Here is a 27,800-nt window from a genome sequence, read left to right on the forward strand (position 1 = left end):
TCAAGTCAACCATCTTTTTATTCCACGACCCATTAGTTGGGATTTGGAAGTGATCTTAAATGGAACCAAGTGGTCAATCATCAACATAATGTTAAATGTTAAAATGATGCCAGAACATTATTTAACAGCAAATGTCACTCAGAAATAATTATCTTACATTCTCCTCAATGCTTCCAGCAGCTGTCTGGTTGTAAACTGAAACAACCGCTGTCACTGTCTCCAGTCAGGAAGTATACAAAACAGCTGACAGTATTTACAAACAAGAACTTCACAGCCAAAATGTAGTTTCTTCCACATGCCCGATTAATTCATGATTTGATTACAAGACGCACTGAGGAGCAGGACCACAGTACAAATTTCACCTCTATCTGATTCATTTAGAAATAAAACGTTTGTGCTTTGCACCTCATATCTAAACAGACATCGTATTCATCATTCATTTAAAAAGAAAGCTGAAGAGTTAAGACACGAGTGCTAATGGTTAAAAGACAACCTACTTTCATTTAAAATAAAAATGATTAAAAAAAAGAACTTTGGCAAAGTCTTTGGCAACAAAAGGTTTCCTAACATCTTCATTTCAAATATCATCTTTCCCAATGTGCAAATGGGCCGAGCTTTTTACATTTTTTGAACCTCTAAAACAAATGTACATATATTTATAAAGCATGTCCATCAGTATTCCTTTTCTTTTTTTTTCATGTTCAGCTAATCTGAACTCAAACAGCTGGTTTATAGTGATAAAAAAGCATAATAGTGAGTGTCCTCTTCATGCTGAACACACGTGGACGTCATGAAGTCCTGTCCAATGTCTTTTAACAGCTCCATCAGTATTTCCATGTGTATAAGTCTTTATGATGGACATCCAAACTCCAGTCCGTAGTTTATGATTAAAGGAATATTACCTTCTCTTTGCTCGCTTCGAGAACATCTTTGGGAAAAGGAGGCGGCACTGGCGGCGGAGCCTCGCTGCTCCTCTTGTAGGTGCTGAAGGACTGAGATGTTTTCACACTGCGGGCAGATCCTGGTGGGTTGAAGGCAGATCCTGGTGGGTTGAAGGCAGATCCTGGTGGGTTGAAGGCAGATCCTGGTGGGTTGAAGGCACCTGAAGGGACAATGAATGAAAAAATAAATAATGGAGCTACAGTAAATAGCCTGACAATACAAGATTGCAATCTCCCCTCCCATCTCTGCACTGCATGCAGGATCTTCTCATCCAAGTAGGAGTTATAGGAAATAAGCGTATACACTAGGGCTTTCCAAATTAACGTGACAACGTGCAAATCCATTTTAACGTCACTAATTTCTTTAACGCATTAATGCAATATATGTATGTATGTATGTATATATGATATTGGTGATTGCCATGGAGTAAATTGATGTTTGGTATTTATGCCTTCATATTGCATGTGAGGTATGAAATGTATGATTGCTGGTTGCATACTTGCAGCCACTCCCTATTTAAGATGGCCTCTCATTGTTACGAATCATTTGCCTGATGAAGGTCTAGCACCGAAACATCGCAAATAAATGTACTTTTGCAAGTTAGACTGTGCAGGATTTTGCTTGTAACTCTTGATCTATTCGGCTCTCTCAATCCATGAGAAATATGTCTCTTCAAAAACACATTGTGAAGTGGCCACTTGTCCAGCGCTGCCTCGGATTTGAATCATAATGTTTTCACCTTTTCATGTTTTTTGGTTGTCAAGCACCTCAAAACTAACTTGTAGTCACAAACTCATGTTTGGCAGGTTGCAGATTCTCCACAAGAGGGAGCTGCTCAGTCTCTAACCAGTTCTACTCATGACAACCTACAGCACCATATAGGAGGGTGAAAAGAGGAGATGTCACGCGTCATATCTTTGAGGTACAACACATGCGCAGTAAAATCTGGTCTGCACTCGCCGAAATTGAGCAAACAGCAACACACGACCGCAGCTCCAGTTACACTGCGCATGTGTCATACCCCAAAGCTCCAGACCATGTCCCAGCCTCTTTCAATAAGCCTCGACCACATACAGGAGAGGACAGGAACACACCTGCAGATGTAGACATGTTGATGTCGCTACCTTAAGGCATAGAAAGTAATAGCTGCTGCAATTTTAATCTTTGAGCAGCTGCCGTTTGTTTTTTTCAGGTTTCACATTTCACACTTGTTTCACCTCTTAGCTAAAATACTATAATTAATTAAAACAGAACAATTGTGTCACACTAACCTCTCTAAACATGTGTGAACGGGGATTTAATTAATTAAGCTTTTTCAAGACATTTGACCATCAGATGAGTGCTTTAACAACAAACACCACAGTGGGTGGGGAGTGATGTTGATATCCTATATGGGAACAAATCTGATTATGTATAAGGGTGATGTCTTTATGACTGACTGAGGGAGTAGACTTGTCAGTACCTGACTGGTAGATTCTTTGAGGACTTCTGTTACTTTGGGCTCTCAGACTGCCTCCTTCTTTCCCAGTCACTCGGATGGGCAGCACCTGGTTCACGTCTATAGAGGCTGGATGTAGAAAGACAGGACAGGGTTCAGTGTTGTACAGAAACCATGATAGGGGTGACACCCAAATACTCAACGTTTCGACTACCAATCTCACAGTCAAATCGCCGCAGTAGCGGAAAAATGTGGTAATGACATAAAGGATCATTCTGATCGGGCTACATGGGGGTGCTGAATGTCTGATTTTACATAGAATTTTTGGATTTCTCCCAGTAAATCATGATATATAGCCTATTTTGGTATAAAAATCAGCAAAATAATACTATTTACACAATAATTGAAAATAACTGCTTTCAATTAATCTCCTTAGTGTGTGTGAATAAATCACTATCCAAATTTGCAGGACCATCGTAGCAGCATCTTGGCGATAGCCTCAAAAAGTCTTAATAACAACAACAACAACAACATAAGGCTACTAAGAATATCAAGTAAATGTAGAGTGGAAGTTGCAGTTTGTACAGAAATAAATGCTGCAGCTCCTCAAGACCAACAGAAACTGTAGAAAAATGGCAGCCGGCTCCGTGAAGAGGACCCGTTCACTATGTAGATATAAACGACTCATCCTAAGCTAACGAAAACACAATTCTTATTTTCAGGTGATTATACACTAAAAAAAAAACACTTATTAATATTATATTCCATTTCTGCCAATAGATCCTCCTAAATGTTACATGCTGTTCCTTTAAGGCATTTGAATTTGAAAGCTGATCATTTGCTAGCTGTGGTGCTAACAACTGCTGATAGACAATGTGTCCTAAAAGTTCAGCTGCAGCTAGATGTTTCAAACCAACAAATAACTAAATGTGGCAGTTTCGGTCACTGTCCGCAAACGTTTCTCTCTCTGTGTATATTTAACATCTGCTGATTTCTTTCTGAAGTCTCTCGTACTGTAAATGCATGCTTCATTACACCATTTATAAAAAACTCTTTTGGGAAAGAAAATACCCAAAGATTTAAAACTCAGCTTAACTGTTGTACTGAAACATTAGGAGATGATGCTAACAGGCCTGTGTCCTGACCTGCACTGTGCGTTCTCTGGTGGGACCTCTTCGACTTATGGCCTTTCTCCTTTCCCTTGGACAGAGCAGCCAGCTTGGTGGGGATCTGCTGCTGCATGGACGGAGATTTGTGCACCTGGTTGGTGGTGCTGATCAGGTGGACTGGCAGCTCGGGTTTGGCCTGCATGGGGCTGATGCTCTCCCTGCGCGGTGGGACCTTTGGAGGAGTTTCCGAGAAGTTGGAGGTGGTGGGAAAGACGCGGGATTTTGGAGTGAAGGTCCCACCTCCGTTCACGATGCTTCCCCTGAACGACTGGAGACTGGAGAGACTGGAGAGACTGGAGAGACTCCAGTACTAGAGCGAGGAAGAGGAAATGCATAACTTAAACTCTGTTAAGGTTCAATTTAGTTTTGATTATCTTGTTTCAGAAGATTTCAAACCACTATTGTTATTCAGACTTTAATGTTCCCTGTGATGGACAGTAATGTAACAATAAAGTTAATAAACATCAGATTCTCATCCTATTCCTCACTTGTGAATCGTCATAGTTTCCTGGGATGCACTTCTTTATTTTCTCCTGCAGCTGCTCTAGACGCTCCCTCTCCTGAGTCAGACGCTCCTTGTCTTTGTCTACTGATTTCGTGGACTCCCTCAGTCTTTCCAGGTCCTGCTGGTAGCTTTCCTTCAGCCTCTCCAGCTCAGCCCTCTCATCATTGAGCTTCTTCTCCCATTCTCGGCAGTCCTCCTCCCTCTGCTGCAGCTGGCCCTCCAGAGACTCGATCTGTATCCTCTGCCGCTCCCTCTCCTTCTCCCAGCGCTGCTGCTCGTCTCGATGCTGGGCCTTTAGCTTGTGCAGGTTGGCGAGTTCCTCCTTCTGCTTCTCCAAGTTGCGCTGCTTCTCCTGCTCAAGCAGCACGCTGTTGTAATGACGGGCGGGCTGCTTGCTCTTGGTCTGAAAAGCGTGCTGCAGCTCAATCTGGCTGTCCTGCTGGGTGATGATCGCCTGCACGTTGACGAATTGAATATAAACATGAGTGAAACATATGAAATCTAACATTTCACACAATTTATTATTGTGGTAGAAAACTAATCTCATTCTTCTTTTAAAGCACACATTTAGCTTCACAAATATAGCCAAAAGTAAAACATTAAAAAGACACTTACTTCTAAGCTGTACAGCCTCTGCCCGAGCAGTATCACCCTGTCACACACCTACAGAGAAAAATAATAATGCACACAAAAATAACGAGTGACGGATATCAATATTTCTGTATGAATGAATACAGATTGCAAAAGAGGAAAATAATTAAGAAAATAAGTATTGGAAGTAGGGCTGTCAAAGTCAACGCGATAATAGCACTTTAACGCCACTAATTTCTTTAACGCATTAACCCAATCGGAAAATTGTAGGCAAGGCAAGGCAAGGCAAGGCAAGGCAAGGCAAGGCAAGGCAAGGCAAGGCAAGGCAAGGCAAGGCAAGGCAAGGCAAGGCAGCTTTATTTGTATAGCACATTTCAACAACAGGGCAATTCAAAGTGCTTTACATAAACATTCAAGAACATTGCGAAAAAATGCAAAAGAACATTAAGAAATAATTAAAAAAGTTATGAAAACATAAAAACATTAAAGATTAGATTGTAGTGGGCTCAGTTTCTCTAGATATGTGAATGAAAATGGGTTCTATGGGAACCCACGAGTCTCCCCTTTACAGACATGCCCACTTTATGATAATACATGCAGTTTGGGGCAAGTCATAGTCAAGTCAGCACACTGACACACTGTCAGCTGTTGTTGCCTGTTGGGCTGCAGTTTACCATGTTATGATTTGAGCATATTTTTATGCTAAATGCAGTACCTGTGAGGGTTTCTGGACAATATCTGTCATTGTTTTGTGTAGTTAATTGATTTCCAATAATAAATACAAACATTTGCATAAAGCAGCATATTTGCCCACTCCCATGTTGTATGTAGTATTAAATACTTGACAAATCTACCTTTAAGGTACATTTTGACTAGATCAAAAATGTGCGAATAATCATGATTAACTACGGACAATCATGCAATTAAATATTTCAATCAATTGACAGCCCTAATTGGAAGGGTTACCTCTGCCTCAGGGAAATGACTGGAGGCTAAACTGGAGTCTGGCGTCTGTGTGTCGTCATCAGCCTTGAAGCAAAATAGCACAAGAAATGTAAATACTTTATGTTTTATCACCAAGGAAGTTAAGCTTAGATCCGGTACTTGTATCTCACTCACAGACTGTTCCACGTTCTCAGAACTGTGACTTTCCTGGAGCTGAGGGTCACTAGTGGTAGGACTGCCCTCGCTGCCACCTGGCCACTCAGCTGCATCTCCATCTGACAACATGAAATCATACACATCCAATGTCAATAACCTTCACATATTCAATAGGAGTGGTACGACAACGTGGTAGCACAGCCAGTCGTTGGGCAGCGAGTCTTGCGACTGTTTTCGCACGTTTTCACAACTTGTGGGTTACCATCTAGACACGACCGCTCCGAACCCATCTTTACCATAATAACACTGCTTTAGGAGCAAAGAAATGCATACGGTGGCTGGTGTTTCCACAGTTTTGCACGCTATTATTTATTTCATTAATTAATTTTTTTTCCTCACAAGTTTCTGACTTAATTCTTGTACATTTAATCTTGTTCTTTTCTCGGAATACTACCCCCTTCTCCGGCTCCGTATTATTATTATTATTTTTTGGCCCCAATTACGCCGTCGTAGAGTAAAGTAACCCAGTTTCTGCTGGTGATAATAGTTATAGTGCAGGTACAGACAGCAGCAGTCACTAGCTTGTTTTTCACCTTAGAAGGAATATTTAAGAAGTTTACAGTATGATTGGTCTTATTGTGAGGAAAACCAATGCAATGAATGTTTACAACAAATATTAAAGTACAGTATTATATACCAAAAGTGACCCATATGTAAACGTCCCTGATGCATGATGAGTTCCAAATAAGGTTTTGTCAAATTCCCCGACTACCTCTATTAAAATGCATGTCTAAATGTCTTGGTATAGATCCTGTAATATGCACATTAATAAATAAGTAAATAACACATACTTTTCTTAGCCTGTCATTAAATATATTATCCATGTTTTACTGCAACTCATGTAGCCGTCTTCACTGTCAACACTCTAACATGCATAAAAATAGATAAATGTCACAACCATGTTAGTTTTATGTTAGCTTACTTTTCATGGCGCTTGTAGCAGGATTACTATCAGCCACTCCAAAGGTCTCGGCCCTCTTGAGCTGCTCCCCCTGCGCCTTACTCTCATCCATAAGAAGGTTTGGGTCTTTTATCCTTAAGAAGAGCAGGTTCTGCAGGTTTTCCACTACAGACAACAGAAAAAACAACTCCGTAATCTCATTAAGTGCTCTCCGAGTCACGACTTGGATGTATGGGAAAACAGAGCAGAGTATATTTCACCTTTACGTCTGTGCATATCTCCAGAATTCAAATATGGACTCTGTTATAGCAGGACAAGGTTTTCATAGCAAATCAATGTAGAAATAACTGATGCTGAATATTGCCTCATTATTCCAACTATGACAAACCAGACTGAGGCTGACTCCTGAAAAGAGAGAGTAGAAAGTGAGCGCTTACCCTCATCGATGGCTCCTTTCAGAAGTGTCGCCCCCTGCTGGAGGTCGGTGGCGTCTCCTCGGAGCAGCAGCCCTTTGTGGGGGGTTTCCTGCTCAGTCATCGTCTCGTAGAGAGCAGCAAAGATCTGCTGCTTTTCCATCAGACTTTGCTTTATCTGCTCATCCCTCATCTTTAGAATATCTAAAGAGCAAATGAACAACATGTTTGTCTAGTAAATTCAGTGGAAATGCAGAAAGTACAAGAAATGGATTCGATATTGCTGTCCCTCCTGTAGGGATCACCGGGGCATCTCTTTGGTGGAAAAGATAATTGACTGAATGTGTGTCAAAGTCAACAAATCTCTTCCCATAATCACATTCTTGTGTAAGAAAGAGAACCACCGGCTGTCTTACCTTGAAACTGTTGCAGTCTAGCAGTCAGTTCACGGTATTGCTCCTCTTCTGGATAGCTACATCACACACGTCAGACATTTGACCAGTTATTCATTTTTGAATGCGACCCGTGGCCATTAGCTGCATGTCATCCCCTCTCTATCACCCCCTTTCATAACTATTACTATCGAAATAAAAGGCAAAAAAACCCATAAATAATCTTAAAAAAAATAATGATAATTGATTACCATTTGAAGGATGTACTGCCCTAAAACGGAACTCAATTATGATGCTCTTATTTCAGTCACTCAACTAGGTATCAATGCTATTTGCTAGAGATGTAATAAAAACAAAAGATTGAGTTGCACTTCTCATTCTGCCCTCTTCCTAAAAGTCCTCAACTTACCAGTTCACAGCTTCCCGTATCAGCGTCGTCCATGTGATGCGTTCCTCTCTGGAGGGCGTGTGGATCTCGTACAACTCTGGCATGCTAGTGGTGCACGCAGATACACAGATAAGGTACATGGCTTTGTCCTCATGAGCCACTTCCCTAACAATCAGCCTTTGAAGGGAGATCACTGCTGGTTTGTTGTCCTGCATGAGCCACGATAATACAGCAGGTGTTATTATTTTTATTCAAATAATTATCACAATCGGTCCATGTAAGATATGATGAATCTTGATGTAATGACTTAAAGAAAAGAAGTCTGTGTCTTACACATAGAGGGATAGTTTGGGCCATATGAAGTGGGGTTGTATGAGGCACTTATCTATAGTCAGTGCACATGACAGTCGGCACACCCCAAGTTTAGAGAAACAGACAGGAGTTACTGAGACTTACGCAAAGTAAGCAAGCAGAAAGACTTATTTTAGCCACCAAAAAAAAAGTCCCACCTAAAAATATCAATATCAGTTTAGGTGTACGCTATATTTAGAATATTTTCCCCGGTTTGCCTTGCCGTCAAACAGCCCTTTCCGACGGGAAACTGAAGCCGTTGTATCCATCTATGCCCTCGCCAAAGTCACCAGACTCCATTGAAAAAAACTGTAATTTTACCTTGGAGAACACGGGGGTTGCTGGTCTACCGCTGCCTCAATCAGTTAGTTTGTTTGTGCTATTGTGTGACTTTGGTGAATCCGAACGAACCTTTTAAAACACCAAAGTCACACAATAACACAAACTAACTAACCGATCGAGGCAGCGGTAGATCAGCAACCCCCATGTTCTGCGAGGTAAACACATTTTTTCCAGTGGAGTCTGGTTGCTTTGGCGAGAGCATAGATAACGGCTTCAGTTCCCCGTCGGAAACAGACTTTATAGCTCACTCACAGCAAGGTAAACCGGTGAAAATATTCTAAATATAGCGTACACTTAAACGGATATTGATTTTTTTTAGATGAGCCTTTCTGTTAGGTGTATAGAATATGTATTGCTGCCGGCCCCGTCCACAGCACTACATTGCTCTGCTCACATACTGGTTTTCTTTGTCTGTTTCTCCAAACTGGGGGCGTGCCAACCGCCATCTACTGTAGGTAATACACTGACTATGGAGAAGTACATCATACAACCCCACTTCAAAACTCCCAAACTATCCCTTTAATGTTTCTAATAATATGTAGAGAAACAGTATAAAATGTTTATGTAAAAGTTACAGTATACAGTAGATAGTGACTCAATTTTCAATCATTTGCTCAAGCGGTCTTAACAAAACTGACTCACTAATGGGCAGAACTCACCACAGCAGCAAACACAAGCTTCTGATCTTTCTCTTGTAAGAGGAGGATCACGTCTGACAGCAACACAGCATGGATGTCTGCAGAGAGACAAATGTTGCTCCGCATCAAAACAACACAAGTGCTTGAGGTTTTGACTCAAGCCGCCGTGGAAGAGGAACTACAGACATGTTTATCTTGTATGATCTGTGACTGTTAATCTGTGACACTAAAATGTAATGCAATAAAAATATGCTGCTATACTGGTTCTCTGAATCTTTCGGCTTTCACAAAAGCAATTTGCCCCAAAGTTGAACCGCATATTAAAACAATTCGGTAATGGAGATGCGTGTTGTTTTTTCCTTGTCGAGGTTAATATGCAAAAGAGTTATTAACTTTATGTCTTGTTCCGCCTTCTTAGACTGTAATAAAAAAACACCGTGGGAGCGCTTTGTTAGCCGAGTGGTTACATCACACGTCATATAACTGCAACGCCCCGGGTTCAATAGCAGCCTGGGGACCTTTGTTGCATGTCACACTCCCCCCTGTCTCTCTCCCATTTCTACACTGTCGTCTGTCAAAATAAATAAATTAATTAATTAGGGCTGTCAATCAATTAAAATATTTAATCCTGATTAATCGCATGATTGTCCATGATTAATTGCGATGTGATTAGTCACACATTTTTTATCTGTTCAAAATATACCTTAAAAGGGAGATTTGTCAAGTATTTAATACTCTTATCAACATAGGAGTGGGCAAATATGCTGCTTTATGCAAATGTATGTATATATTTATTATTGGAAATCAATTAACACAAAACAATGACAAATATTGTCCAGAAGATCAATTGCGTTAATGCGTTTAAGAAATTAGTGGTGTTAAATCAAATTTAGGTTAACGCGTTATTATCTTGTTAACTTTGAGAGCCCTAAAATAAATGTAATTTAATTATCATCTATAATGCACAAGGATATAAAACTCTGTTTAATAAACCAGAAAATGCTGTGAACGAGCGATGTTGTCGGGGAGAGTCAGATTCGCCTATGAAAAGGTATTTTCATTTATTTATTTAATTGGTTTATTTAACAGGGACAAGTTAGCTATATATGGCTAAATTTCATCTGCAGTCCCTGGGCAGGCAAATCCACAAAAAAATTATGGCATCACTCATTTAATTGAAGAGGTTTTCCCCTTGCAGTGTATGAAAACAACATTGATCACCAGACTCACTACATTTTCAGCTTTCATTAATGACAAAAAGATTATCTATCACTTTACATAAATACCTGTGAGCAACAGTCAACAGACAAAAAGCCACTATGTCACAAACCTTTTTGTCTACCGGGGGACTTCCAGGTGACGGTGCCTTCGTGCAGCAGCGTCCTGTTAGCCTGGAGCAGATCCTCCCTGCGGAGCAGCTGGCCGTCCTTCAGCCGACCCTGAGATTTTGGTTCCAGACGCAGGCTGATGTCTCTCAGACGAGCGGCTTTCTCGTAATCACTGACCTGATCGTTCACCTGGGAGATGGTGTCTTTGATCAACGCCAAACCCTGTACCAGAGACTTGTACTCGTCTGTGTCAGCTGAAAGGGGCAGGAAACACATTAATTGACTCGTTTTTATCTATAGATATGAAGACATTTTATACATGGGACAATTCCAGACGGCATTTGCGGTACCAAAGAAGGTCACCAAACGTATTTCAGTTTGTCGAAGGCTGACCATAGACTATAACAACTTTGGCCTAATCCCAATGTCCACACTCACAGACTTTGAGGCGCGTTCCCACAAAGTCCGTGAGGATTTAGGGCTGTCCCACTGTCAAATCATCAAGTCCTTGAGGGCTCTCTCACCGACATTTTGAGCCCTTTATGAACACTTTCCGCAAGTTTGCATTTCTGCAGACTTTGTCTGAGGGCATTACCCACAATTCAAAAATACAAATAAAAAATAATCAAGGAGGACGACACATGGGTGTTCAGCCAGGCATATTTAAATTTACACAGAAACATTAACATTAAGGATTTAAGATGGTACATAAGCAGATGAAATCAGAGTAGTGCAGTCATTAGGCTATATTACACACCTGGTTTATTCATCAACCATTTCTTTTAATTTTGCTTGATGAACTTTAACAAAAAGTAAAACACTAAATAGATTTTTGACAGTAACCTTTCATCTCGTAAGGCAAGAGCCTGGGAGACGTTCAAATAGGCAGTAAAAAACGTAACATAGAAACCCACAATTGGCATTGTCAAGGTACCGTGAAATGTTGCTGCAAAGTGCCGTCCCATTCATATTTCTACCATTTGAAGTCCTTGGAGCCTCTCACACTCAACCATTTACCAGGTGATGTCAGTCAAGTCCCTGAGGGTTCAGGGTTTAAGGCCTTGGGGGGGGGACATTGGGATTGGGCCTATAAAAACTAGTTGAGGTACATGTTAGTGATGAGTAGTGACATTTTACCTTCAGTGTTCTGTATGATTCGCTCCACCAGGACGGGATATTTTGTGATGCGTTGAGTCACCAACAGAAAACATTCAGGGACTCCCAACCGTCGCACCAGGGGCAGCTGACCTATTTTCTGTTCAAAGAAAGGTTTTGTTTTTCAAGACTTGCATTATTCCTGCCATCCACCTCTCAACAGTAAACTGTCTCACGTTAAGTATCACAGTCGGTTTTCTTTTTGTTAGCTGCATCATTCTTTGTAGAATGTGTCGTTTGTGAAAAGGCCCGTCTCGTAGATGCTGCTACTGATGCTCCAGGCACGCAATTAATTCACTTAAATTGTTTTGCCAATTCCAGCGCATTTATACTGTAACACACAACCACAGACCTCACTGTGTCTTAAAGAAAGTCACATCCATGTACATAAGTTGACCAATGAGAGAAGAGTGCTCACCCTATTGAGGATCTGCAGCTTCTTGTTGTTCTGCAGCTGCTCTTTGTAGAAACTGATGGTTTCATTGTGATGACCGCAGAAAACACTGTAACACTCCATCATTCCTTCTCCCAGTTCACCTGAAAACTAACACATGGAAAAAAACATTGCATTTATATTTCTTAACAGGATACGCTTTAGTAGTAACAACATTGCATTGAAGTTACTGCCAACGTATGACAGAAAATGTCAAAATATCAAGATTTAGTTTATTTGATAAGAGGGAATAATGGAGGAATGAGAGGAACGAAGTAGCATTCGGCTGGAGATATACTTTCTGTTAACTACCCGTTCACGTGCGCATGATGCTGCCTCGCGTATCCTGTGTCCGTTAAGAGATTTGGTTGTGTGCATCCTCAGAAAAAGCAAATATATCTCCGGCTTTAGACACTTGTGTCACACACACACACCGGCGATGTCATTCAGACAGAATCAAGGTATCATAGCCAAGAAATATGATAAAATTACTGCTTTTTGGGAGAGTTTATGTTGTGAAATAGGACAGTGGCTTATCCTGAGGAGTTCTTTATATGCATTTTTATCATAATGCCTTGCAGTATTTAAAACTACTGTCATTAATAAAACTTCTCAAAAAAGTACATCTGATACAAATCATCATTATTTCACTGTAGTTACATGAAATGTATTATTGACATGTGAATTTGCACACATTATGTTAACACATGTATAGATATAAATACTGTAGGATCTTCTTAGGATCATATTTACAGTATATTTGTCCTTACAGCTCAACCCAAATATTAAAAAAGGTATAATATGCAAGGATTAACTAAAAAACAATGTATAGACCGATACAAAAATAATCCCTCTCAATCATCACTTATGCCCCACTAGAAGTGTTTGGTGTCTGTTTCTGCAGAGACCCTGCAGCTCTCTGCCTGCATTTTCTCTTTTCACCTTATTTTGCTTTACTCGGGACGCTGCTGGATGTCTGCAAACAGCCTTTGAGCCCCACTTGGCGGTGTAACCCCAGCCAATAACAGCGCACAGGGTGTGCAGCCCGTTCAGGTGGTCAAATGCCACCGCTGTGTCAGGCCCCTCGGCTTCTGATACTGAGGCACAAGTCTTCACATACAAAGCAGCCGTATTTCAATGATGATAACGGGTTGTGTTGTGTGCATGTGTTCCAGTGATCCCCCTGCTCCTCTCTGTGCTGTGAGTGCAGCTATGATCGGTGTGTGTCTGTAGTTTGACAGAGCAGCACTGAGCCACAGCCAGCAGACAGGAAGTCTGCATTCATTAAAAATCCGGCAACTCAGCACCTTCCCGCAGGATTATGTAGAGTTGTGCAGAGCTAGTTGTGTGTTTATTTGTGCTTCAGAACTAACCGCCGGGAAACAATCAGAAAGTTTTACGTTTTTATATCACTGATTCGCTGCTTTGTTTTCACTAAGGGCGCTCTCTCTCTCTCTCTGCGGTCACTCTACAGCTCACTCTACCATTGCTGCTCTCTCTCTCGGCTTGTTCAGCTGTGGCCAACTTTGAATGTGTTGTGTTTACAAACAGCAACTAACAACTGTTACATATTATACCTTTAACCAACCTAAAAAACGCAGCTTAGCTTTTACAGCCCCCTGCAGTTAAAATAATCATTTCACAGGTTGCAACAATGGAAGTCATCTGACACAACTGACGCCAGAAAACATCAAATTTAATCCTCTTTTCACTGGCAGTGCTACAAAAGGGTTTAATTCAGAACAGAAAGCTCTGGTGTATCTGTGATTCTATTGGTTACTCTGATTACTCAATTAAGAAAATGATTGACCACAGAAGTAAAACTGCTTCTCCAGGAATGTGACGCAGATATAGTTCCTGAGTTTATGAAACAAACACACCCATCTGTAGTCCCTTACAGTGCGTTTCAGACATACCAGCCATTCCTATTGACACCTGCACACAGAGTGAGTGACAAGGGTGGAGAGAGGCTCTAATAAACATAATTATTTATAACTGAATATATCCTAAATATTAGATAATTAGTGAAGCAAACCTCAAACCTGTTTTTGTATATCAGTGCTGCATGTTGGGCTGTAATGACAACAGGCACCTGGGAACAATTAGGGCTGGGCGATAATTAAATTTATTACACAGCTGTGTTGAATATTCAATTTTAATTGGTCAATCACGGCGTTCTGCGGTCTGTAATTTCTGTATAACAGACCGTTGTTATGGGCGCAGCTCTGATGTCGGACTCTGGAGGACCGTTTTTGTGTCAAAATATTGATTTCTTAAGTAAGAAGCTGTGTAATAAGGGGGATAATGAACAGCTAGCAGGTCAATGACCGGCTCGCTGTACATTATCCTTTACATGATAATTCATCGTCTTTTAATGGAATCGCATTGTGATGAAATCATATCACAATTACGTCATCTAAATTGGTAATAAGCACAAACTAAAATATCTCAGAAAAACGTATCAAACTCAGTTAAACTATTAATTACACTGTATTTGTGTGCATGCATGTAAATATAGTGTATAGCAGGAAATATTTATTAATTTTTTCTCTATAATGTCACTAAAACTGTTATGTTCATTTTAGTTCTAAATCAAATGGGAAAATACTCCATACTTTTCTTTTGTCAAATATTTAATTCACACAGGAGTATACAAAAATACGCTTTATGTGTGGTTATTGCATAAAGACTATTTATGGATTGAATTACCAGAAAACATGCTATATCATGATATGTATCGTTATCAAAATATGAAATTACCTATACTGAGATTTTGGCCATATAGCCCAGCCCTAATGGTAGAAAAAACTTATGTGAATCTTATTTTCAAAATGCAAATGTGAAAATGTTGACACTTAATCCCACTTTTTTACAGCTGAGTTGCTGGTTAAGATAACTACCAATGCTCCAAGGCAGACTGTTTGTTGTACACCTCTGTATAGAATGTAAACATAGCATTTAGTTGAAATGTGCAATAAATAAAATGCAGGCAATGCAGTGCATTTGGGAATAACACAATCCTTTGTCTTTAGGAACATTTGGATAATGTTGAGCAATCTGTTTATAGTAAATTCATGATCCGTTTGAACCTTTCTGAACTCTATAGAACAGCTTCCCACTGTTGTTTTGGAGAGGACCTGCATGGAAAAGCACCTCTAACTCTGTGTGTTATGTTGACATACAAACTTTGCAGGTGAGTAAATAATGACATTTTCATTTTAACAAGGAGGAAATATTTCTTTAAACTTGCACTCTTCAACTTTGGAGAAAATTCCCCCCAAAACAAACAATCCTTTTCAATTAAAGAGCACCTCTCTGTTGCAACTAGGGCTGTCAATCAATTAAAATATTTAATCCTGATTAATCGCATGATTGTCTATAGTTAATCATGATTAATCACAAAGGAATCGCACATTTTTTTATCTGTTCAAAATGTACCTTAAAGGGAGATTTGTCAAGTATTTAATACTCTTATCAACATGGGAGTGGGAAAATATGCTTGCTTTATGCAAATGTATGTATATATTTATTACTTGAGATCAATTAATAACACAGAACAATGACAAATATTGTCCAGAAACCCTCACTGAATTTGCGTTAACTTTGACAGCCCTAGTTGCAACCCATCGATTTAAGAAGATCAGTTTGATTGATTGACACGAAAGCCTGCTGTGGCTTTAGATGATTCTACCCTACCTGAGAGATGAGAATATCCCCCAGCTGTGTGATCTGGTAGTTGTTTGGGCTTCCTTCCTCCTGACTTTGGTTTTGGCGCACTTTGAGGCAGTTCAGGAAGTGCTGGTGGAGGGTGAGCATGGTTTCCACCCCGGGGAAGAGACGCTCCAGCCGAGCCTCCTCTATCAGCAGAGACTGCCTCAATTCGTGCACATAGACGCGGAGGAGGATCTTTAAGGTGCGTACATGGTTCATCTCCGTCTGGATCAACTCTAGGATATGATAAAGAATACGTCCAGGTTGAAATGAACAGGAAAGTTTATGTGGGCTACAATGACAATAATAGTTTATTCCTTGCTCAACACCGAAGTCAAACAAAGTCATGCAAGTAAATAAAAGTAGTACACCATGTTAGAACTGGAAAAATGTAGGGGAACAACACAATTGGTGGTGTCATTATACTCATTATCATAGCAGAAGTGTTTACAATCAAAAAGGTCCTCTGAGTTCAAGATAGCATCCATCAGCAACATAATTATAGGCACTGTCATCTCTGCTTAAATAACTATGTACTCTGTCACCTTTGATCAAAGATTTATTTCTTCAACGGGTGATTGACATGAGAAAGTTCAGTCTGCATATACACACACTTTATATGATAAGATATCTATTTAAAGACTGAGCTGGTTACCATATATGACGTCCTGTCTCTTAACAGCCTCTTTGTTCAGGGCCTTCAGATAGTTCTGGTCCACCGCCACGCTCCACGACTCCGCCTCCAGGTTCTGGTGGTCGGATTCCAACTCGCCTCGCAGCACAGCATAATGGGAATCTGGATGACACATAGAAAGTCACACTAGGACATGTATCACCCAAACAAGGCTCGTGCTTTGTGGTCATACGAGTATGTATCTCAGTGATTCATTACTGGTCATGTACAGGTTATTTTTAATCATTTTTGTGGCAAAAATGGTCTTTACGGCGCCAGGTTTTAGTCATGTCACACCAATTCATTATTTAAAAAGATAAGGGGAGGTTCAAGTCAACAAAAAAACTATTGTAGCTGCTTCTCACTGTGGATTTTGTGGTTATACAATAATGCCACTGCAGCATTACACATTGATCTCTCTCTCTGTCCATTACTGACAAATATGATGAAATAAACAGCACTGATTATTTATATCGTTGTGCTACAGAATTTTATCTATCTTTAATATTTTCAATAACAATGGTTACTATTTCATAATCAGTCATTCTTATTTTTAGGGCTGCCCTCTCTCTTAAGCTATGTTCACACTATGAGCGACAAAAGCAACAAAACAGCCAAGCATGGCCAGCTACCTTGACACAGAGTCACTGTTGAAGTGTTGCTCAAGCACTTGTTGACAGTGTTATGCCATTAGATAGCACCGGGAACTGGCTAACGGCATTTTTGTAGACGGAACTAGGGATGCACCGATACCGGATCGGATATCGGGCAGGTACTGACTCAAATAGCTGGATCAGATATCGGAGACAATGGGGTCTATTCAATTTAATTTTATGTTTATATACTATACACATTATATATTATAATTTGAATTCCTGTTTCAGTTTTGACCAATTTGTTGCTGCATTAAAAAAAGGTTTACACCTGAATTGTAATTCCTGTTAATTTTGAAGATGTTTTACCAAGTTACTGGTGTATAATTTATTATTTCACTAGTAAATAACAATTTAAAACATTTATATCCGGGGATTTATTTGTCACATTTTGTTTTACAAAGTTAGGAAAGCAATGTCAAGCCTGATGTTGCCTTACACATAACAGAATGATCCCAGTCACTTCCACACAGTGAGGCATACAGCTTATTAATTAAACACTGGTATCGGATCGGTACTCGGTATCAGCTGATACCCAAAACCCAGGTATTGCTATCGGTATTGGGACTGAAAAAGTTGGATCGCGCTTCCCTAGACGGAACGGAACAGAGTGAAACAAAAACATCATTGGTTGATGTTTCACCGCGTCATTGGAGCGCTGAAAAAAGTTGAGACAACTTTATTTGTAGCACATCATGCGTGTCAAGTGTCAATTTGTAAGTTCATATCACCGGCTTCCATTGAAAATGACTTGGAGCCTACTCGCTTGTAGTGTGAACACAACATGAATAGATTAGTTTAGCCGACTAGTCATTTCAATCAATTAGTCGACAAAATCGTATGAGTGGCAAGATGACATTTGTCAAATCCCAGATCAAAAATATACACAGGAACTATGTATTCTTAAAAATAGTGGTTTGTAAATTTGGGATACTGAATGAATATACTTTTTTGTGTAATGTCCCAGTTTGTGTTTTGTTGTAACAAAAGGTGCAGGGATCTTTCAGCAGCTTCTCATCCTGCTGACAGTGACCCACTGACCTTCTAGGTTGATGGGCTCAGCCAGCGACACCGAGTCATCAGGGGTGAGCTTCAACCGCAGGCCTTCAACCTCATCCATCTGCACGGGACTGGTTCTAGTTGGTATGTGACGAGATGAAGCTCAACAGGTAAAAGTGATGTCAGCGCACAAACACGCACACACTGACGTTTGCAAAGTGATCTTATCTATTTGAAGTGTAACACAACCTTGATGTCAAAAGGAGACATGCCAGTAACAACAACGACAGACATCACATGATAATGAACCTGGAAAAACATGCGACTCTGTTTAACAGTCAAGAGTCAGCAACTGAAATACAAGCTTTGTCGTTTATAATCAGCTAAATCAAGACGCTGTCGGTTGTTGCTGTGAATGTGGCACAGACATAAATGTAGATGATGGCAATGAGTTCTTAAAATCACCAACCTGGGACTTGTGTCGTTGAAAAAGGAGGAACCAGGCTGAGCAATGTGTTTTTTAGGGGTGACGGTCATGCCTGGATGGAGGAAGCAGGCAGGGAGGCCATGGGAGGCTGGGGGAGAAGCACTCTCCCCAGAGCTGAGTGAGAAATAGACTGAGGAACAGGAGCAGAAAGATAAATACTGTGTGAGAGACTAAAAGTAAGTTTGGAATAGAAGAGAGGACAAGTGCAGAGGAATGACATTTAAATGACGTGTTACAAGCAGGTGTTTTCCTTTGTCTTTTCACTCTACGTGGATGAATAAAGACTGGCATTTGTCTAAAAATGTCAAGTCACCATGACGGCAAATGTGCAGCAAAGTTGTCCTCATTACTATGCCTCTTAACATTTTTATTACATTTTAACTAGAGGCTGCAACGGTTAATTGATTAGTTGACAACTATTGAATTGATCGGCAACTATTTTGATAATCAATAAATCGGTTTGTGTAATTTTTTAAGAAAAAAATATTCAAAATTCTCTGATTCACATGTGAATATTTTCTGGTTTCTTTATTCCTCTGTGACAGTAAACAAGACATTTGTGGACATGATCTTGGGCTTTAGAAAACACTGATCAACATTTTTTCACCAGTTTCTGATATTTTATAGACCAAAAAACGTATAGATTTATCGAGAAAATAATACAGATTAATCGATAATGAAAATGGTCGTTAGTTGCAGTCCTAATTATAACATAACATTCACAAAATATCACTCATAAAAGAGGACTCTTGTTCCTCAGTGTGTTTTTCCAAGTGTGTCCAGTTCACATCATAAAAACAAAAATAATTAAAACCAAACAAACCTAATCTGAAAACAGACATTCTTCCCTTTCAGAGCAGGCAGCTGTTTTTGATCATCACATTACATTGAAAATCACAGTATTAAGAATATTCCTGATACTGCAACACAAATTGTATGTATGTAAAATCACACATCAAATTTTCAAAGTAATAGCAACACATCAGATAAGACTATTTTAATGTGTAAAACATAACCAAAAATAACTAGTTTTGTTCATGTTTGATTACAATTTTCATTGAATCAATTTTGAAAGAGCTTTGTGCAAGATTAACACAATATGATTACATAACCACAATACCATAATAAAAAGTCAATTAAATCGCCTGGCGCCACATTAAAAGCAATGAAGATTTCACGGATAAAGAGTTTGTTACTCAACAGGAAATATAAATCAACATACCTTTATTATGTGTTTCTGAAAGCACTTTGCTGACTCATGAGCCCTCAAACAGACAGGTTATCTTCAAAAGAAAAAAGCACTGTAAGTAGGGAGAGTATTTCATGGTGCTGAATCCAAACAACAGGCTGCTGCTAAACTAATCTAGCCCTGTGGAGAGGGAACTGGTTTGGCAAACTGCGACAGCACAGATGCAGCTCTCAGACAAAGACACAACAAAAAAATTGTGCCAGAGAGCCACTGAACTGTACTAAAAATGACATGATGTATTACAGTGACACAGGGACAGTAGCGGTGTGTACATGCATGGATCAACACTTCCTACTTTAACATGACACGATATGCATGTCAACAAGCTTAATCTACACAGCATTTCCCTCTCGACTCTGTCATGCACATCTCTGTCATGCACATCTCTGCAGAATGGGGTGTGAGAAGGTTAACAGACGACATAATAATCCTCTGACTGACACATCCTGTCAAATCCAGCTTTGAAATTAAAGTCAACTTTGAGATTAAAGTGATTTCTGTTCTCGATTGCCTTTAAATGCCAATCATCTCTATGTCTGCAACCAAGAATGACTCACCTTGTTTATATATACTTCTGTTTATTGTGTTCAGTGCTCCACAGTTTCCTCGTGACACTGGAAAAAAAACATAAAGGGAAGAAAATCCAGTTAAACCAGTGGATAAAAACGAGAGAGGAAAATGCTGAAAAAAGACTCATTGAACGCTCTTCAGTCAGTCTGATTGTATTTGGAAAGCAGTGACTGTCCTGGTTTTAGTGACCCTGCTGGCTGTATGTGTGCACATGCTAATGGACCCTTGAGGGTCAATGAGGCTGATCAGCTGTCGTGTACAGAGGCCCCTCCACCTGAATCGAAGGCAGCAGTTGCATCACTTGTGGCAAATCAGACAGAATAAGGAAAACAGCTCTATGATGTGGGTGGTAACATAAATCATACAGAACAAATAAACTTGAACAATGCATAAAATACGGCCACAATTGCTAAAAAAAAAAAGTTGACTTTTTTCCAGCTACAGTGCAAACTGCATTGTATCGAAGCAGCAGTTGTTCAAAGTCAGACACACCTAAAACATACACATCACTGTTTGACTAAAGGAGCTGCGACACAAACTCACTTGGGAGCTCTGCTGCTAGCCTCTGGCTCACCTGTTTGACACACACCGACACGTCCTGCAGAACGAGAGCAGATAGCACAATATCAGTGTTTGCAGCACGCTGCTTAGGAAGGCTTATAACACCTCACATTCATGCTGATAGAGGTGGGCGTCATTTAAGAAATGATGCCATTGTTTTTGATCCATTCACTTGATATGGGCGATATGGGCTCTGAGAAAAAGACAGCAACTACAAAATGTAGGTACCATTGTCATGCAAGTGAAAGCATTATTTCACTCAGCAGAAGTAGATTGATTTCAAAGATGTTATTGTAATGCAGTCTTTAAGCTGCAGTGGGTAGAAATGGAGCAAATATGATTAAAAAAAAAAGAAGTTATTTTTATAAAACGGTCACTATATCCTGACAGTAGTGCATGAGACAGGTAATCTGAAAACAAACAAACATGTGCCTCCGTGTCCTCCGGTGCTCCTAATGGCATCTGCAAGATTTTACAGACCGGAGGAAAACAACCAATCAGAGCCGAGCTGGAGCCCGATGTCTCTGAGTCGGCTGTCAAGAAAGTTTGTGACCCAGCAGCCATGTTGAGATCAGTTGAGGAAATACCAAGCACCGCCCACCAGCCGGAGCTCATAGCTCATTTCACAGCTAAACAGTACACTACAAGATGTTTCTGAAAACATTTGAGGGGAGAAATAGGCATTACAGTAACAGAATATTAATTCATATTTGATCGGAGTTTGCGAGTGATTGACAGCTGCCTCCATTGAATGAACAGCCAATAGGAAGGCTCTCTCTCTGAAATGACCTTTGATTGGCCAAAGTCTCCCGTCACGGGCTAGATTTTCTAAAGCCTGAAAACAGAGCCATAAGGAGGAGCAAAAGTCTAGATATCTCTCAGAACACTTGAATTACAATATGCTGAAAGGTTATTATGTAAGTTTTGCCCAATGATGCCAAAAACATTCTGCCTACTACAGGTTTAACCGGTCATATTAAGAGTATTTTCTATACATGATTGTTTACAATTATGAGTACCATATGCTACATTTAAGTAGGGCTGCAACAAACAATTACTTTCATTATTGATTAATCTGCAGATAAGATTCTAGATTATTCGATTAATTGTTTGCTCTATAAAATGTCATAAAATGTCCATCCCAGTTTTTCAAAGTTCAAGGTGATGTCTTTAAATGTCTTGTTTTGTCAGTGCAACACCCAATGATAATCAGTTTAATATGATATATAACAGAGAAAAGCAGGAAATCTCCATATTTGCATTAAAAATCACTTACAGGATTAATCGATTATCAAAATAGTTGATTATTTTTCTGTCGATCCACTAATCAATTCGTCGACTAATCGTTGGGGCTCTACATTAAAGCTCTACAAACATCCTCAGCATGCGAAAAAACTTCATAACACCACTTGCTTCAGAACTTTTCCCCAGGCACTTGTATCACATTACTTTCTTTAAAAGACTTGTCTCTAAGCATCATGGTATGTTATTAGCCATATTATGGTTGCATGGTTCTGCCCCTTGTTGTGAGTGACAGCCACACCTCAAATGATTCACCCGCACTGGGCGGAAAGGGAACAGAGCAGCATGAAATACAGGTCATTCCCTGCAAGAGACAAAACAAGCCCAGCAAGTCTGCCAAGTATCCTGCAGAGGACGGAGAGAGAGAGAGCCAGGAGGAAAAACACTGCTAAATGCAGTGTTTGTGGAAAGTAGTTTCACTTAGAAACACATGAGGCATAATCACTTCAACACCACAAAACCAAGATTATTAAAACAAGTGAGAGTTGCTGGTGATCTGTCATGACGAGATGAGTGAAACCAGGCAATCGACGGTTAACAGCCGTGAAACTGTACCCACTGACGGATACAAAGAAACCAGTGATCCGTGTTGCTCTTGTTCCTAATAAATCCTGGAGGCTGTATTTGTTTCACATCATCGCAGAAGTATAATTTGTCAAAAACGGAAACACGACTGTGAAATTCTCCCTCAAAGCAACAGGTCTGGCTCGCACATCCACCAGCCTTGACACACAGTTTACTCATTAACTTCTAGACACTGTCGGTGTTTCTATCTTTAGTGTGGTGTGCTGTAAACGCATGCCAATGTGTTTCTGTCAGCCTGAACAGGTGAATCTTACCCTTACCAATGAGTGACGCAGTTGTGTATGCAAAGCAGTGTGAGCCCCGAGTAACCTACAGCACTTCCTAACTGTAAACATATGATATGAGACTGGCAAGAAAATGTAGTCTCTTTAATGATTGATCAGCATCAGGGCCTCTACCCCTCATTCAGGACCCTGGGAGGTCACTTACAAACTCTTAGCTTTCTTTCTTTGAGCTCATGTTTGCTGTCCATTTTTGATGAGCATTTTCAAATGTACGCTATACAACGAACTCAGGGCTCAACAATAAGAAGTGCCTGGTGGCAAATAAAATGCCATTTCGGGCTATTAAATCTAGCAGCTCACTCACATTGTTTTTTCTAGAGCTGATGATGGAAGTAGCTAAGGATTGAGTCATCTTGCTTCCTTCTCATCTCTGTTGAGAGTTGCACATGCAGTATCGATCAGGGACTCGGAAGAAAATGGCGGCGGGTAAGGACAAAGTTCATGAGCTGAAGTGCAAGCGAGCATTTTTTAATTCTAATTTGAGGAAAACTGTCACAGTATAAAGAAACAGTGGGATCTGCATTTGCATTTATCACAGTCGCTGTAACATCCAACATCATAGCACTACTTTGAGAGGGCACATCTCTTTGCAAATTAAATAAAGTATTGACCGAGTTAATCTTTGCACGTAAACTATCAATTAAAAAAACGATGCAGTGATTTTGAGAATCGATACAGTATCACAAAACATAATATCGCGATACACAATATTTTTTATATTTTCTTACACCCCTACTCAAGAACGTCTGAAGAGTTTGCTGACATATCGTATGGAAAATAATGGAAACCAATGGCTGCAATGAACAGTAAAAATACTCTAAGTTTCTAAAATACAACAGCATGGTTTGCAGAATGGTTAGCGTTGCTCTAAAGTATGTGACTTAGGGGTAAATGGGCAACAATATGCAAAACCCCTGGTATGGTATCGGTGTGACATACTGGTTACTCAAAAGTAATTTAATATACATATGATGTATAGAGCGCAACAGGAATGAGTCCTAAAACCAGGAAACGAGTGCATTTTAGCACTTCCGGTTCCCTTGCCTGGAAGTCGATGGGTTTTTGGATCGATGCCTGAAATAAGGTCTGTGGTTAACACAAGCTTAAAAGATTTTAACGTTTTGTTCTACGATATCAAATATGACAGTAAATACCCCACCAATGAATTTTTAAGCATTTATGTGTCTTTAAATAGGCGGTTGCTAACAAGTGATTAAATGAGACCATTAAACGTCATCACGGCTGCACGGTGGTGCAGTGGTTAGCACTGTCTGCAGGTTCACACCCGGCTTGGGGCCCTTCTGTGTGGAGTTTGCATGTTCTCCCTGTGTTAGCGTGGGTTTTCTCCGGGTTCTCCGGGTTCTCCGGCTTCCTCCCGCAGTTCAAAGACATGCAGGTTAGTTTAACTGTTGAATCTAAATTGCCCGTCGGTGTGAATGTGAGCGTGAATGGTTGTCTGTCTCTACGCGTCAGCCCTGTCATAGTTTGGCGACTTGTCCAGACCCTGCCTTCGCCCAATGTCAGCTGGGATCTGCTCGAGCCCCCTCGCGACCCTGAATAGAATAAGCGGTTTCGGATAATGAATGAATAAATGTCATCACGCCAACTCGTCCGCCTTTACAGCCTCTTTGTGTATACTCGCGCTCATGCAACCGTGGTGTAGTTTTGTCGAGGGAACCCAGGGCGATGCTAACTTTCTGGTTGGCCTACAAAAATACATCATCCCTGGAGCACTCTATTACATCACATTTTAGAACAGCGGTTAACATGCTTAGGGGGTCAGCATCCCAGATTGAGTCCTATGGTTAGCAGAGAGATTCAAAGTTTGGAATACTTCAACATCATCACTGTATATATCCCATTTAGAGGTCCTGCCATGCACTACATTCATTACAAGCTATAATGTAGTGCTCACTGAATAAATTATTGTGCAATATTCATTCCTTTAACTGTCAACTGCTAAATACAGTTGCCCGTGGCTCTTATAAAGCACAACAGTAGGGTTTGATTTGTTTTTTAACCAATACTCACATAGTTCTGGTGGTGTAGATGCAGACATATTAGGCTTTATAGTAACGCTTTTAGAATATGCCATTTACTTCCAGTCAATTAGTCATTTTTTTGGGACAGTATGTAATAAAATCAGTTTAACTTCAGCAATCACAGATATAGTTTCACTGCTTTCATTTCTTATTCCTTACATAAAAGCTAATCTGCCTTTAGTAATAATAATAATAATAATAATAATAATATTCTTTATTTGTATAGCACCTTTCTAAACATAGTGTCAAAGTGCTTACACAGATACAATGAAATACAGACAAAATAAAAACAATAAAAGAACAAAACAAAGACCAAATAATGAGAAAACTAAAACCAGTGGTATCAAAACAATAAGTTACTACACATACGCCAAAAGAGAACAATATAAGGTGTAGGGAAAAGGTGCACCAAGCTGTTGCCTTACAGAGTTAAAAAAGCCTTTTTTATAAAAATGTTTTTTTTAAAAGAGATTTAAAATTGGTAGTAGAGCTAGATAACCTGAGGTCCTGAGGTAGGCTGTTCCAGTCTAGGGGGCATTGATGTAAAAGGCCCTGTCACCATTAGTCACCAGCCTAGACCTGCATGGTACAGCCAGTAGAGCCAAGTCAGAGGACCTCAGGTTACAAGGTGGCACATAGGGTGTAAGAAGCTCAGTGATGTAGCTTGGTGCCAAACCATGCAGAGCTTTATAAGTTAATAATAAAATCAATTCTAAATTTGCCAGGCAACCAGTGAAGTGCAGCTATTGTGTAACAGTGATTACACTCCTACCTGACATCTCGACTACTGCCAGTGCTCACACTTCAAACCCTCTCAAGTCTCAATGATTAGTTATATCATAACGCTCTATTTATGGTGACATATTACCACCTGACACACCAAATGGAAAAACTACCAGGACTTGTAATGGATCCCTCAAAACATGTAGTAAAAAAACACATTAATCTCTCATCTGGGGAGTTTGGCAGCAGTTAATTATAGAAAAGAGAGAGTATGATTGACGACATTAGCATCAGGGTTTAGTGTTATCAGGAAGAATGTTAGTGTGAGGAAGGTGAGAGTCACCCACCTGGATTCATAACATTAAAACACTGAAATGAAAGTGTCGAATAACAGAAACTGAAAGAGATAAAAACAAACAGGTGTGAAGTCACGAGAGGAGACAGGAGAGGCAGCAGGTGGCTACTGATTACAGCTACCTAGCGTTAGCATTAGCTACATGTATCCCAACGGTCCCAACGGCTGCTACTGGTTAGCAACGGAGATAGAACGCTCACGTTAACCGACTTTAACCGACAACAGCAACGTCTAACGGCTCGACATTGACCACAAATTAACTTTAAAGAAGGAAAACAAGTTTTAAATAAGAGGTCACCGCTTTGGAAACAACTCGTGTTTTCATGTTTTATAAAGTTATCAAGTTAACGTCAACATCAAGCTTTGTATGTTAACGTTACCGTGTTTAACATTATACCCAACGGCCGTTTATCAACCGTTAATTTAACTACTAACACGAACAATGACACAACACAACACGTCTCCTCTTACCCGGGGTGGAAATCAAGCAGCAGCTGTGCGCCGACTTTCTGTTTGTTATTCCCAGGTGAAGACGAGAGCGGAACCGAGGGAATAACTATCTCTCAACTCCACTAGAGAGGCGGAGAGGATGCCTGAGGAGGAACAAGTGCACACAGACGCAGTGCTGTCTGGAGGAGGAGGTGTTTAAGAAGAGATCCCAGCCTCCTCTGGATGAGCCCTCCTTCCTCTCTAAGCATTGTGGGAAAGGTTTAATTCACTGCAACACATTCCACAAGTTCATCCAACAGGGCTGACAGCTCCTCCTGTAGACTAATGATGAGGAGTGCTCCTGCATGCTCTGCTGTCATTATACATTAGATAGATAGAGATTTCCCTGTTTCCTTTTATTTACTCCTCTACTTCATGTTTTTTTTTACATTAATCCTTTTATTCTTGTTTTATCGAGTCTGTCTTGACGTTCTCTTTTATCAGCTGGTATGGGTTGCTTACCCTCAAAAACAGGAACATGTTGCAGGGTATAGTCAAAGTGTGCAGCAAAATTGCAGGCACCACCCTGAATGACTTGACTCCTCTATTCCAAAGTAGGACCGTGAAGAAGGTTCAGTCAGTCCTAGCTGGTCCTAGCCATCCCCTGTCCATTGAGTTCAGGTTGCTCCCGTCAGGCCGCAGATACAGTTTGCCTAAACTTAGGACCAATAGGCTCAGAAATTCTTTTGTTCCGACTGCCATTGGTTTCCTAAACAATGCCCTGTAATGTTGTATGTTGTAAGCTTTTGTATTTATTGCCTTTAATAGGCTATTTATTGTGTTTATTGTATTTGTTTGATGACTGTGTGGTACTGCTGACTGTACAACCAACTACCCTCTAGGGGATAATAAAGTTTTCCTTGACCTTGATTGTTATTAATTGTTTATATTTGTTTGTTTGTTTTATTGACACAACAAACATTTACTTCTTTGTTGCTTTCTTCCATTTACATGCATGTTCTTTTTAATA

At 40.1% G+C, this 27,800-nt stretch overlaps 1 protein-coding gene across 6 annotated transcripts; it reads right to left on the reverse strand.

Moving 5' to 3' along the window:
- On the reverse strand, nucleotides 1-26,975 carry arhgef18a (rho/rac guanine nucleotide exchange factor (GEF) 18a). 6 transcript variants are annotated; one of them, XM_074651783.1, is made up of 23 exons: nucleotides 26,813-26,974; nucleotides 21,033-21,087; nucleotides 20,477-20,533; nucleotides 19,893-19,953; nucleotides 18,653-18,784; nucleotides 18,226-18,320; nucleotides 16,514-16,654; nucleotides 15,844-16,094; nucleotides 12,133-12,258; nucleotides 11,697-11,814; nucleotides 10,562-10,813; nucleotides 9,253-9,329; nucleotides 7,922-8,109; nucleotides 7,537-7,592; nucleotides 7,145-7,324; nucleotides 6,729-6,872; nucleotides 5,765-5,865; nucleotides 5,612-5,674; nucleotides 4,670-4,717; nucleotides 4,038-4,508; nucleotides 3,526-3,859; nucleotides 2,405-2,509; nucleotides 1-1,102 (listed from the first exon to the last, which is right to left on the reverse strand). In XM_074651783.1, exons 5-23 carry the CDS (start codon nucleotides 18,718-18,720, stop codon nucleotides 888-890), a joined length of 3,033 nt encoding a protein of 1,010 aa, XP_074507884.1. In that variant the 5' UTR covers nucleotides 18,721-18,784; nucleotides 19,893-19,953; nucleotides 20,477-20,533; nucleotides 21,033-21,087; nucleotides 26,813-26,974; the 3' UTR covers nucleotides 1-887. The 6 variants fall into 6 exon arrangements, with proteins under 6 accessions (XP_074507884.1, XP_074507882.1, XP_074507881.1 ...); XM_074651781.1 differs by having other exon boundaries at nucleotides 18,653-18,800; XM_074651780.1 differs by lacking the exon at nucleotides 19,893-19,953 and having other exon boundaries at nucleotides 18,653-18,800; nucleotides 26,813-26,975.
- Between the last annotated feature and the right edge of the window lie 825 nt (nucleotides 26,976-27,800).

The sequence above is a fragment of the Sebastes fasciatus genome, chromosome 11, assembly GCF_043250625.1.
Source record: "Sebastes fasciatus isolate fSebFas1 chromosome 11, fSebFas1.pri, whole genome shotgun sequence".
NCBI lineage: Eukaryota > Metazoa > Chordata > Actinopteri > Perciformes > Sebastidae > Sebastes > Sebastes fasciatus.